Here is a 15,284-nt window from a genome sequence, read left to right as displayed (position 1 = left end):
TTGGTTAATAGGTTAACAACAGAAGCATTTTCAAATTGGAAGGTTATACCTTTATATTACTTAATCAAATTTGGAGCTACCTTCGCTCTATTTAACATGAATTCTAAAAATATATATGACATACCAAATTTAAAAAAAATAGCTATGCCAGATTTGTATTTAGAAATATGACAAAGTTGGTATAAAGTACATAATAGTTTCAAGATAAGCAAGGGGTTAAATTTCAAAAGTGTAAGACAGCAATTCACTTGGGATAATCAATCAATTAAATTAAATGGTAAAAGTCTTGTTTTCCAAACTGGATAGAAAGTGACATTATGTTTAATAATGATATCATAGATAAACAAGTTATATCTCCCAAAAAGTAATCTTAAATAAATTGAAAAAAATCAACCTAGAAAGGAGGACTTTCTAAACTAAAATCTGCAATAAAAAAGGAATGCAAATCATGTTAAAATCATATCAATCAATTTCAACTAAAGTTCAAATACACAAAAATCTTTACGTAGAAGCAAAAAACAAGGCCAAATCAATTTGCATTAAAAACATAAAAGATACAGATGTATATAATTATATCAAAGGTACAGATTGTGACACACCTATTGGCTTCATAAAATGGTAAAAAAAAATATTCAATCTGAATTCCTCAAATCTATTACATGATCTATTAAACTTTACATTTCACCAGTTAAATGATAAGAAACTAAAAATGTTTAGGTCGATATTGAACAATTATATATTACCATGTGAGCAACTGCTTTATCAATGGAAAATAATGAAGGATAATCAATGTCATATATCTCACCAAGTAGACAATTATGATCATTCTTTTAAATTTTAAAGAGTGTGAATTTTTACAAGATTTTTGGATTAAATTTTGGTTACTACTAGATAAAATTAAATAGGTACACATGTTTTATCAATGCAAAATTTAATACTTGGATACACAATTCATGACAGTTCATATTATGCTTTTTGTAATGATATCTTTCGGAAATAACTCTTTGACAAGTAAAATGTCCTAAAATAGACAGATACTTACATTAAATTGGAACTATTTCATTTGAAAACTAAGAACATGGAGCTGATATACAGCTTACTTGATGCGAATGCTTTGCATTTACAAACAATTTCATGTTGATGGAGGTACATTGTACAATGTACCTGAACGTTTGTTAAATGTTCGGTTTTCTTGTACTAGCGAAATTTTAAACTGTGAAATCAAAGATAACAATTATCCGCAGAGGACATTGATAGTAATACACATTCCATTTGTAACGTAAACAATCGCTTTGACAATCCAAATTTCGATAAAACTATTTAATAACCTTCACTTATTAGAAATGAACTAGGGATAAATGTGTGTGTAAGTTAGTTACTTTAACCCCTGATAGACATTATATATTTTCTAAAGTTCACTTTACCGCAAAGAAATGGCAGTGAAAGTTTACTGTTTATTGTCCTTGTAAGTAACAAAATGTATCAAAAAACCTAGTACAGAAGATAATGTTCCGGCTACAACAACAGACCCAACTCCTATATATTTGTCGTTCAATGTATATACAAACAATTTTATAATTTCACATTTGCAATGTTATCATACAAATTGCGATAATTAGTATTTATAAGTAAATTTAGAAAATTCAATAACAGAGGATTACATTTATGCGATACAAATACCTTGTAGTTATAAAACAAGAGAAAAATACGAAAACTCTCATTTTGCATTTTGTAATGACATCTTTCGGACATTATTACTCAACAAGTCAATGTCCCTGAAAGTTACAGAGAACAAGGTACAACCAAATAACAAAGGAAATAGGAATTCGTAATATAAACACATGCAACCTGCTAGGAAGATTAGAACAAGAATATAAACGGAAGTTAGAAATCCTTTCGGTCTTTATTGCAAAAACAGGAAGTTTTGACTTACCAGAATATCCGCAACCTCAATCATTACAGCAAAATCAAAATTAAAATACACGGAGGGAAAATACATGGAGGAAGATTCACATAGGGCGTGATATGCACCAATGAGAACAGTTTTGCCATAAGGCCATACGATTGAGGAGTGAGGTCCTTTTATATAACATACTTTTTTTTACATTAATTTAGAACGATTTAAAACAAAAACAAAATCATGATGCAGATGTACTCTAAAAGTTTACTTGGTATGACTGCTTTACATATACAAACAGTTTCTTGTTTATATTGATAATTGTTCAAGTGCTTAAGTTTTTATTCTACATTTTGAACTGTTAAGTTATCTCTAAAGATTACATTTATACTAAAACATTCCATTTGTAACGAAGTAGACAATCGGTCTCAAAATTCCTTGTCGATAAACCTAGAACGTAACCTTAAACAATCAGAATAACCGTGTGATGAATGTGTGTGTCAGTTAGTCACCATAACCCCTTATAAACATCAGATATCTTTTGAAATTTACCTCTTCTGTAACGAGATGATATGCAAGGTGTCCTATCTATTGTTTCTGTTAGTTGCAAAATGTTTCGGAAAACCTAGTCCAGAGGATAATGTTCCGGCAACAACAGAACCAACTCCTACCGAGAATTTTGGTAACGTATGGAAGTTAGATGTAGAAGGAAACTACTGGTTGTTTTGGAAAACGAATGAAACAAACATTATATTCGAGACACACGTTAAGACTAAAGGATATGTTGGTTTTGGACTTTCGTCTAATGGTAAAATGTTTCCCTCAGATGTTGTCATCGGATGGATTGACAGCAATGGCACAGCACACTTTAAGGTTTGCGTTTGTAAAATTATAAAATTAATCAATTCAAAAGACGGATAGAGAAATTAAGGGGATTACTCATGGCTTGTCATACGATACTGTTTTGAAATACTATTATTAAGAAAATTTGTATTATTCTGATTACCAATTTGACAACAAAACTTCATGGAACTCCATTTAAAAAAATTAATATACAATATTAGGTCTATGTCAGAAAAAATATACACTTTTTTGTACCACGCTAAGAAACTGGGGAAGTGCGAGATTCTACCAAGTCCTTCCCCAGTTTTGCGCCGAATACAAGAAAACATATATTTTCCTGACATTGAAAAGATATTGTTTTTATATTGCAACTTAAATTAATACATTGATAGCTATGTAAATTGTTAAACTAATTTCGAACTATTGTCCATCTTTTAAGGAACCCCTGGTTGTGAAAAAAGTGTTTCATGAAGAAATTGAGATTGCACAAAATATAGCTGTGTAACTATATTTAGGAAAAACACATATAAACTAGTTGCCGTTATAATGTGTATAATGTAACAACTTCACCTGACCATATCGGGAAATAGGTATTTAGTCGGATCTTAACACGTACTTGTGATTTGGTTAAAACCGGTTTTGATATAAATATACGAAGAAATGTCGAAATATTCATGACTTAATTAAATCCGTATTTCAGTAGGATGGTGCAAGTATACGATTTTTATTGCGTCTTACACTTTGAGAAGCGATTTATCTTTAGCTTATTTATTCAATTATTGTGTAAAACGTTAATTTTCAGCTATGAAAATCAAGTGGCTCGAGCATTTTTCTGAGGAAGTTTAAAATAATTGCAAAGAAATATTTTTACAGTGGGTTAGCTTTCATTAGTCTTCACTACCTATAGATTAACAACTTTTGGTTAAATTTATAATTTAGAATCATCATTGAAGGTGGCGGACGATTGCACAGTCAATTAATTATATTGATGTGCCATTTGTATGCAAGAGTGACATTCCGTTGTATTATGTGCCGATTCGAAAAAGTTATGCGAATATTCTCTACCCCTAAACAGGTTCATTATTTTATATTTAAGTTTACGTTTCTGATATAATTTTTAATAATTACAAAATGCATCAATTCAATATATTTCAGTGTTTGTTATTGGAATATCAAAAACATTGATGTACGAATATAATTTCATAAATTTTAAACGTTTAAAATGATTACATACCAATATAAAGAACCGTTCATCATTTTTGAAAAAGACTATGAACAAATATCGAATTAATTATCTTCTCTTGATGATAGGTTGATTGAGAAATGAATATTAATGATTAAAGAAGATTGGGAAATGAACCAGCGTTAACAAATGGTAATCACAGAGAGGGCCCGGCGAAAATTTTTAATTGGAGCTTATACAACGTTAAAACAATTTTCCACTATAAACGGATGTTACTTTATACACAAATGAGGACTCTGTTAGCTAAATCTACAAATTTTATTAGATATTATGATTTTTTTATTGCAATAGATTAATATACTATATAATGTGTACCTGGATTTAAATTTTATTCACAAGACGAGACTTTCGTCTACAATAGACTCATCAGTGACGACCGACTGAAAACATTTTAAACTAAATCATAAGACATCGATTAGGCTTATTTGGGAAAAAAAAATATGTTTTTTTTTTTTTTTTTTTTGGTTGGACAAGAACTACTTAAAACAGAAAACTATTGCCCTGTGAGGGATAATATGTCTTCAAAGTTCCAAAATAAGAGCGTTAGACGCTGAAAACAGTTTTAACACTAATTAATATACATATTAATAGTTAATAATGTCTAATATAAATTTAATAAACTTCAATTGATTTGTAGGATTGTCACACAGAAGGACATTATGCACCGATTGTCGATACTAGTCAAGACTGGTTTTTGTTACTCGGCAAAGAGGATAATTTTGGAACAGTTCTTAAGTTTACTAGAAAGTTGGATACATGTGATGATAACGACTATCTTATAACGGTAATATATACAATACATAATTCATATCAATAGTGTCTTTATCAGCTGTCATAACAACATATCCTACACATGTACATTGTACACCACATCAAATCAATTTGCATCCCTTGAAGCTATGCAAGATATACGTATTTACATATTGCATATATAGTCTACAAGAAACGGATCAAAAGGGAATGACACTCGAAAAATCGTTTAAGAGCATAGTTCTTTCAAAAAAAGAAAGACTTATCACCAAAACGGTGTTATCACTAACAATCTAAGAAATCGTGACTGTCATACCCGTTAGCAATGCTTAGATATTGAAAATCATTTATATTATATTTCAGGAAAGTACTGTCAAAGTAATCTATTCATACCATCCTGATGATCCTGCTTCGTTTAATTCCCTACCTTGGCATGGTGCAGAAAGACGAGGGGCCAAAAGTTTGATGTTACTGTCATCTGTAAAAGCAAATGAATACGTTCCACCCTCTGATGCAGAGCAGTTTGATATGCTTCATCATAATGTAAGGAACAGTTACTGTTTTTTTTTTTTTTTAAATATGCGATTACAAAAAGGTCTAAATTTGATAAATATCAGTCATATGCATTAACACATTGATCACCTGACACGTATCATTTTGTGTAACACCCGTTGGATACTTTTATACAGCGCGGATGTCATTTTATGAATAAAAATTGCTATCGACAGATTCAGTTTAGTGAATAATATTGAAATACCTCAACATAATTAATGATACAGTACATGCCGCAGCGTTTAATGGAGTTTTTTTTTAAATACGTCCATTTATTTTCCTGATGTTATCGCCAATGACGTTTGAATATGACATTAACGTAATATTACGAAAAATACTCAGTGTGGGTAATTTTTAAGACTAGAGTTGAAACAGTTGTGATTGGAAATTAAAAAAAGTTAAAAGTTATACTTTGTTTGCAATGTACAAGTCATGTCTCACAAGTAGAGCAGGATCTGCTTACCCTTCTGAGACAACTGGTATCACACCAGGGATTTTTATGGGATACATTGTTATCATGGATCGACCGTAACAAACATCGACAAACACGATAACAAAAATGTTTGGGAAGCTTTATAAATTCATAGACAAATATAGCTTTACGAAAAGACAGTAGAATAATTCAACTTTATATAAAATTGAAAGAGAAACAGGAAATACCAAAGGAATAGTCATACTTAGAAGTCGAAACAATCTGACAATGAAATGGTAAAAAACAAAAAAAAAACAATAATTTTTTTTTAATTAGTACACACAACACAATATAGAAAACTAATGTATAAGAAAAACGATTTCTTCAAAAACACCGGGTGTGATCTCATTTGTTCGAGAAAGGTAAGCAGATTTGACCTTTACGTGTTTTTCATACACTTGCAAGTATGAAACCTCTGATTCACATTTCAGAAAAAAGTACGGAATAGTGGTTAAGAGTGTGGTTATCATTTAATTTTATAGATATACTTCATGTTAAAATACCAGATTTTGATTGGTTAATACAAAGTGGACAATTGACCCTATCCCATGGCAAATACCCTATAACCATCCAATGAGGCGCTTACTCAAGCGTGCACTCTGATAAATACGGATGATTGTTATGTAGAAAACGACATAGTTTATAACTTTAATTTAAAATTTAATAGACTCTGTAATAACAGAACATTAAGTATAATAAATTAAATAAAATATATCTGAAAAGTAGATAGAGTAGATTGTTAAAGAAAAAAACATTGTGTTTTAATCAAATAAAGTGGGTGGGCACACAAGCCCTCGGGTATAACATCAACACCGCCAACATATTATAGTTTTGTATATATGAAGATATGATCTCTTTTGAATATTGTAGTTTCATGTACCAGCAAAGGAAACGACTTATCAATGTAGAGTTTTTAAAGTTCCGCACAAACCCCAGAAGTATCATATGATCAGGGTAGGTACTTTTACTTGTTTCTTGTCAAAATTCGTACATGAGTATAACTATTAATTAACGTAGTTTATGGTGTTATTATATTCCGCTCCAAAATAAGGCAGCATTCTGCTTTATCCGAGTCGGTTCGTCCGTCTCATGAAATTCTTGTGGCATTTTTACCAGGAACTTCATACCATAGCTACCAGAAATTTGATATTAATCTTTATGTCAGCACGTTACACAGTGAATTGTATTTTAACACCTATCAATCACAAACTTTCGTCTTAGCGAAAATAAAAAATATCCTTACACATACAGCCATGTATGAAATTAATATGAGATTTGGATGTTTCTAAAACTTAAAATCACTTCTTCCTGAAAATCAATATTATGCTTTGAGTGGATATGTTTATCATATGATGCTTTTGGCATCAGTCGTACAATTTGTATATGTGTTTTATTATACTTAGTTCCTGCTACTGAATTTGACTATAGTTGATTCATTTCATTATTTCAGTATGAACCCGTAATATCTCCCGGTAATGAAGCATACGTTCATCATATTTTGGTATATAACTGTCCGACCGCTACAGATGCAGACGTTGACAAGGTATATGAATGCTATGAACATCGACCTCGAAATCTCCAGTGCAGTGATGTGGTGATTGCATGGGCTATTGGTGGTGTAGTGAGTAAACTTACTGATACATTTTATAGATTATTTCTTGTTAAACGTTAATGTTGAAAATAATGCATACACTTTAAAACATGAAAACACTATTTTAAATAATTGTATTCGTTAGAGAACTTTTCTTGATTTTATCTTCATCAAGAACACTCAAAGACGAATATTTGACAGCCGAGAATCTTCCTATTACTAGAAATGTCAGTGTTGCATTACAAACAATAACAAATGCAGTTGAATGACATCGTCAATTATTTGGCTTAATGAAAAACACGGAATTTATTTTCTGTACGTAAATTGTGAATTAGCTTTTCTGAAATTTTTAAACTTCAATGCTTTAGATTAAAAGTGATTTAAAATCTGTATCATCCAATCAGTAGCCGTACGCGATTTTTTTTCGAGTTCCATCGTTAAACGTGCTCGAAAAATGTTAATAAATAATGGAGCTTTTTTAACCATGGTTATATGGCGCTTCACGCATATAGATGCTTAAACATACTTAGCCTTCAAATTTTGAAATGAGCGTTCATGGTGAACGTTACTGAAGAAAAGCGTGTTGAACATATTAACTTAGGAAAGCGTTATCCAATCTTAAAGAACATGTTTGTGGGATTTCGTTTAAAGCAAATATATTTACATATTTAAAATTAAAATTTTAGCACAAGATCCACGTAATTTGAACACTGTGCTTATTTAGTTTGAGTAGTGAAGTTGTTTCTACGAAGTTTGTTAGCGAGAAACAACATCATTCGATAATAAATTAATAAAGAATTATGCAATTTTCGAAAAAGAAAAAACGAATAAGTAAGTTAATCACAACACTCAAATAGTGAGATAATAATGTTGTAAATTTAAATTTTGATTTGACTATCTCACATAATATTTGTATTCATGTTCTTGTGTTTCGCACTAGTTTTGTTAACCGAATTTGTGGAAAGCTTTCTATACCAATGATTTTGCTTACTCATATCTGACTCTTCAGTCACAGAAGTAAAACTATTTTACTTTTTCATTTTCTTAAATACTTTCTTTGTTTTAATTCAAATTTTTATATATTAATGTAGGCATTTGATTTTCCATCGAACGCTGGATTCTCTTTCATGACATCCGGTGACCCACGGTACCTTGTAATGGAAACTCACTTTAATAATCCAACAATGAAGTCGGGTAAGATTCATAAAAAAACATATTTTTGCGTATTGTGTAATAAATCTTTTGTTACAACCTCTTATATTTAATGCGTTTCCCTCGGTTTCTGTTTGTAACCCGGACTTGTTTTTTTCAATCGATTTATGAGTTCCAAACAGAGGTATACTACTGTTGTCTTTATTTGTAACTACTACCTTTGTGCTGGCTTTATGATATATTTGTTTGTAGTTTTGAATCTGAAAGTCAATTTGTAAATGAAAATTTGTCATTTTCTTGAACACTCTCGATAACGATCATACAAATTGCACCACTGCATTGAGTTTGATTCGATACTTCTCATCCGAGGCATTTGAATATTCAAATTCAAATTTGAATAAGGAGGCATGTCGTTCAAATCGTATTGCATTACATTTTGAGTTATATAATATGTAAACAAGTTTTGTCTTTCTTTACCTTCACAAGCGATTGATTTGGATATAGAAACTTTGGATAAACGGGGTATCAAAATTGTCCCTCTAGAACTATATCGGTCTTGTGTTGTTAACTAAATATCATCTTAAATTCTAAAAATTATCATGTCATCCTTTCGTTTTGATGCCAGGTTTTAAAGTTTGAATAGTAATAAATCCATAACAAACAAAATAGTATGTAGAAAATACTGTTTTCAGAACTTAATTATTATGTCTATGATTTAAATGTCACATTATGATTGACCTAACAATCCTTTTCTGCTGAATGATAACTTTGACATCATCTGCTCAGATGTTTTAGCTATTACATCATCAAATCTTCATACTTTTTTGGTGTTGTTTTCTCTTCCATTAGTTGATGTTTCTGAACTTGAATTTTAGTTAGATTATTATTAAGGTGCTCGGAACTGTAGTTCAAAATCATGCTTCAACTGATCATTTAAAAAATTGAATTTTGTCTCGACTCATAAATGTGTGACTAGCCTCATAAATGAGAATGTAAAATAAAAATCTTATAACTACGTTGAAAGAATTGTTATGTATGGACCTGCCTCATTTTCTCTTTAATTTCTTTTTCTTACAAATGCAGGTATTGTTGATAGTTCCGGTTTAAGGATTACAGCTACGCACACAATACGTCAGCATGATGCTGGAATTTTGCAAGCAGGTGCTATTGTTAATAAACTTCAGTTTGTTCCTCCACATGAGAAAGACTTTCTATCACGACATTCATGTAGTCAAAAGTGTTTACAAGAGGTAAAACCATTTCTATAAGTACTTCATGAGACAGATGACGCAATAATAAAATGTACTTCATTTATTCGTTACTAAATTGTGCTAATTTTGCTTATGAATACAAATGTTCAAATATCGTCTAATTTGTAAAGTTATCATCATATGTTCCCGCCAAAACACAAAAGGCCTCTGTGAAATAGATCCTCTATATTCGCTAACGAATATAGATTGCCTCAACTGCTTAAATACAATTTGATAAAAATCCCAGAAACCTTAATAAAATTGAGAATGAAAATGGGGAATGTCTCAAAGAGACAACAACCCGACCAAATAAAAAAAACAACAGCAGAAGGTCACCAATAACTGGTTCTTCTATACACAGGGAATGACGTTTTGCACCGGCTACTTCAACTTTTAGTCTGATTTTGTGTATGTTCGCGATTTTTTCGTGAGGGTGAAAAGAGGAGGGGGCTTTTGTGTTTTTATTTATATCTTGATAAAACATAAAGCCTTAATTACTATAAATAGAAATTCTTTATCTTATCTCTGACTGTATATATTAGCACTCAGTCGTTAAAAAGACATTGTTGTTTATCTCTGACCCTGTATTAGTAATTCACCGCTGCTTTTACATTTACAGCTTCACAGACCTCAATCCCCAACATTTAATTATTCTTTCAGAATCGTCCTCACATCGATTTAAATATAACTTAAAAGAGAATTAAATGTTTCGTAGAATCATGTCATTTTTGAATTTACACATTCCAACGATTCTAATGCTGTTTTTGTTTATCTTTAATTTATTTTCTATTCAATTTAATTTGTATTTTGATGGCGATAAATTATAGTTTGCTACGATATTTTACCAATTAGAGAGAAACCGCTTACTTTCAAGAGAGAAGGGGGATGGTGTTTTGACATTAGACAAAAATTGTTGGTTTTTTTTTAGCGCAAAGTGTGAACATTTTCTTTTTGTAGTTTTTCGACGCTTTCAATCAAATTGTTTGTTTAAAAAAAAAAAAATTGAAAAGTATAAGGTATGTGGAATATCTGGATTCTTAACATTTTTCTTGACCGCAATATTTTTTTTTCATCAAATTGTGGATCGGAATCCTCTTATTTTTTGAGAAATAACCATAATCTCCACCAATTAATTTGGACGTTAAATAATCGTAAAGTAATAGATTTATGATGATTTCATTTTTTCTATCTTAGTTAAAAATAGGAACACTTTTAAGAATACCTTGTATTTCATTTTTTATGTTTGCTCAATGTGAAGACTTCTATTATCAAGCCCAAAAAGAATTAAATATTAGCACAACCTGTGATTTGAAAATAAGGCGTTACATAAAATTTGGACTTATTGATTGTACTCTTTTAAGGGTAGATAGGTTACAAATAAGCAGTCAAACAGTTATTGAAAGGATTGCCCCGTATACAACACAGTACATAGAATATTCCGATTAAGATGTACCTGTACATGTGTTCATCTCGAACGATCGGACTACTTTTCCAATAGAATGGATATCATATAACTATATGTATGCACTTATCTATGTACTTGTTAGTCTTTTCGAAGTGCTTTCCTGGTGATTTAATCAGCTATTTCCTTAGATTTAATAAATTACTACGTTTAGTATTACATGTATATGAACTTTGTGATTACATAAGCAAGCAAATAACTATAAAATTGACAATGGAAATGGAAAAGCATATAATTATAATCCATTTACTATAAATTTCTCAATTATATCATTTGAATATGTTTTTGAAAGAGGAAATACACGTACTTATGTTTTAGGCTTTGGTGACCCAACAAAACAGTATGAAAGTTTTTGCAACACTTCTTCATTCCCATTTACTTGGAACAAGTATTGTTGCTCATCATATTCGTGGTGACGTAGAATTAGAACCCTTGGCACAAGATCTTTCTTATGACTTTGACTACCAAGATAATAGAGTGTTTCCGAAGGAGAGAGAAATTAAATATGTAAGTACTAAATATTTGTATCTCGGGCATGCTGTGTTGAATAGACCAATTAAACGATGTTATGATATTGGAATATAGTTTAGTCTAACGGTACACTTTGATTAAAGCTGACCATCTAACAGGAAGATTAAATAGAATTGTGTGTTACTGTAAAATTTTCTTTTTTATGTTTGTGTGGACAAAAAAGTGATACGTCATGTAAATATTTAAGGAAAGGTACATATGTGACTGAATAGACGAGTATAACAATGATAACAAAAAGGTAAAAGAAAAATATGCATTCGGTAAATAAAGGCAACAGTTGTATACCAGTGTTTAAAGTCATTTATCTATTGCGAAAAAACAAATCCGGGCTACAAACCAAAACCGAGGGGAAAAAGGAACAACAGGAACACCGAAGTGCAACTAAAAAACCTAAGTTAAACACACATATAAACGAGCTACTTGATAACAACTGCCATATTCTTAAATTGTAACAGATTGATTATTTTTGATATGTGTTATTGCTTCCATACCATGAAAATATGCATACAATGTATATATTTTTGTACCGTTTATTTTTATAATTGAATTAACTGTACTCCATCCTCCAAATCATTGCTAACTAAAACTAGTTAAGAATCACACTAAGTTGATGCTGTATGATTTCTTTTGTCACATATTCAACAGGGCGTTATAATAATATCATAGTATTGTGAAAACGAACATATTTAGAAAAAAGAGACCAAAAGATAACATGCAATAGCAATATCTATTTTCAAATGATTGGCTTACGTGTAGTTGTGACACACTGGCAACCAAGGTAATCTTAACAGATATTGTTTTACCTTTTTCCGATAGATCTTGTTTTATTTTTTTGCAGGGCGATAGTTTAACCATTGACTGCCATTATGATTCAACAGGAAGAACTAAACCAACATTGGTAACATTCGTTTATCCTAACTGTTACTAAGAGTGGGGTGAATGTATTATACACTTGCATGAGTCATTGCTGTTGGCAGCATATGCACCACTCCCCCATTATTGACTGTTAATATTTATTTTTAAGAGGTCTAAGCATATAAGTGGCTCTGTGCATTTATGGTAATGTATAACGCTGGCTTCATATCCACCAGTGTACTTCTAATATAACATTAACGATAATAATCTTATTACACCAGACGTACGTGTATTTGGACAAATAATGTCTCTTGATTGATGCTCAATACCAAATATTTGAAAATCCAAAACAAAAAAAGCGCAAACGAATATAAATAAAGGCAACAGTAGTATACCGCTGTTCAAAACTCATAAATCCATGGACAAAAAACAAAATCGGGGCAACAAACCAAAACCGAGGGAAACGCATTAAATATAAGAGGAGAACAACGACACAACACAGAAACGCAACAGCACACAGAAACGGACCAAGCAACAGACAATACACCACGAGAATAACAAATATAACATCAAAACCAAATTCATAAATATGGGATAGACAAGTACCGTGCCACGTCTTATCTCAAAATTAAGAGAAAACAATAAATTATACAATAAATAAAACAACACAAAAATAGGATAAGTGTGCCTACAGATGAAGCAGCCTTTAATGTTAATTACCATAGAATTCTTCAAACTAAAGTCCTTCACTATAAATCAAGGGAAACACATTTTCAATCTAATCATATATAGAATATACAATCAAAATCTATCTACAAAAGAGTAAAAAAACATATTGATATAATGTAATACCAGCATTTACATTCATCAACAGAAAAGGGTAGGTGTGTGGATAAACATAATAACGAACTGTTGCTACGTTAACTATAGGCAAACTTCGATTAACTCTTTAAGCGAACCCGTCAGGCAAAACTTATTCATGATTTTCACGAATCTCATAAGCGGCGTTTATCCGTAAGGGCTGCATAACGGGTAAATGCCATCCAATCATACTTTTTATAAACACAATTTAAACCATGTGCTTAGCCTAAACACAAACACCTGTTTATGGTAAACAATCACATGACCGTTACTACGTCATGTGACCAATACCTTTAATAAATAAATTACATCCATGAAAAAATACGTGATTACTTTAATCAAACAAACCCCTCCAGAGCCTCTGATTTATATCCAACTCAACTGGAACTGTGTTATTTGTTTCTCCTGTGGTCTGTTGTTATACTATCAGTTGCATCTGGTATGTCTTTATTTGTCATAGTCAATTTGATTGTAAATTTTATAACTTTCTTTTTAGGGAGGATTGTCAACTGCAGAAGAGATGTGTTTAGCCTTTATCTATTACTATCCAAAAACTGAAATAAGCAACTGTCAAAGTATGCCTTTGTATGATCAAATCGGTTCAAACCCGTACCACAATGTTGATACAATGTACAGTTGGAACTGGCAGAACCAAGATGTGAAGAACAAATTCAAAGATGTTATGAATAAGACCAATGTGTACCATAAATGTAATAGTCACACGCATCCAGAAAGCCCACATGTATGTATATATTGTTTTGTATGTAAAATTAATTCGATAATATCATAGTAATAAACCTCTTGCAAATAACAGCAAATGTTTATAAAACGCAAATAAGACTGTTGAAATAAACTGTATAATTTAGTTGATATGATAACTAGAAATTTAAGTGTAGGTGTTGCTTTCAGTAACTGCATGTTGACCACAATAAATTCCTCTGTTAATTTTTTATAACTTTTCGTTTCATTAAAAAAATGCATCATGCCATTTTGGTAAATCTTTTGTGTATGCAATGTATAGTACTAGTCCAAAAATATCTCCTAATTTCAGAAATATTGAAGCGATCGCGTTTACACTTTTTTGCACTTGGCCCAATCACTCTTTCCATATCAAAATCAGTTAAAATACAACATCCAAAAGTTTATTTCACATCTCTTATTGAATTTCCACCACCCAAAAAAAATGAAAGAGGAAGGGAAAGAAAAAAATTAAGAAAAAATACACTCGAATTGAAAGGAACTATATGGACAACGAAAAGTGGGGTCATTGATAGTTGATTTTGGCCAATTACGTGTGCGAAAGGATTTTTTCAAAAGAACCAGGATCAAAATAAAAACGAATTACCCATAGACCATATATTTCCTAGATTTGCTTAAACGACGCGTCTGGCGTACTAAATTATAATCCTGGTACCTTTGATAACTATTTACACCACTGGGTCGATGCCACTGCTGGTGGAAGTTTCGTCCCCGAGGGTATCACCAGCCCAGTAGTCAACACTTCTGTGTTGACATGAATATCAATAATGTGGTCATTTTTTTAATTTTCCGTTTACAAAACTTTGAATTTTCGAAAAACTAAGGATTTTCTTATCCCAGGTATTATAGATTACCTAAGCAGTATTTGGCACAACTTTTTGGAATTTTGGATCCTCAATGCTCTTCAACTTTATACTTGTTTGGCTTTATAAATATTTTGATTTGAGCGTCACTGATGAGTCTTATGTAGACGAAACGCGCGTCTGGCGTACTAAATTATAATCCTGGTACCTTTGATAACTATTTCAACCAATCACTCAATCTACAGAACACTATGTGCAGTATT

The 15,284-nt window shown here is 31.2% G+C and overlaps 1 protein-coding gene across 1 annotated transcript in view; it reads left to right on the top strand.

Moving 5' to 3' along the window:
* The first annotated feature begins 2,316 nt into the window (after positions 1–2,316).
* LOC134706020 (uncharacterized) overlaps positions 2,317–15,284 on the top strand; it is a 30,864-nt gene continuing 17,896 nt past the window's right edge. Inside the window, exons 1-10 of the mRNA XM_063564730.1 lie at positions 2,317–2,770; positions 4,621–4,767; positions 5,097–5,276; positions 6,628–6,711; positions 7,208–7,378; positions 8,440–8,542; positions 9,584–9,750; positions 11,531–11,719; positions 12,582–12,641; positions 13,956–14,201. Of these exons, the coding sequence (XP_063420800.1) occupies positions 2,465–2,770; positions 4,621–4,767; positions 5,097–5,276; positions 6,628–6,711; positions 7,208–7,378; positions 8,440–8,542; positions 9,584–9,750; positions 11,531–11,719; positions 12,582–12,641; positions 13,956–14,201 (1,653 nt within the window). The 5' untranslated portion in view covers positions 2,317–2,464. The remainder of the gene's footprint in view (positions 2,771–4,620; positions 4,768–5,096; positions 5,277–6,627; positions 6,712–7,207; positions 7,379–8,439; positions 8,543–9,583; positions 9,751–11,530; positions 11,720–12,581; positions 12,642–13,955; positions 14,202–15,284) is intronic.

This window comes from Mytilus trossulus, chromosome 2 (genome assembly GCF_036588685.1).
Source record: "Mytilus trossulus isolate FHL-02 chromosome 2, PNRI_Mtr1.1.1.hap1, whole genome shotgun sequence".
In the NCBI taxonomy this organism is placed as follows: domain Eukaryota; kingdom Metazoa; phylum Mollusca; class Bivalvia; order Mytilida; family Mytilidae; genus Mytilus; species Mytilus trossulus.
The sequence above is the reverse complement of the archived record's forward strand: the minus strand, read 5'-3'. Positions and strand labels throughout refer to the sequence as shown.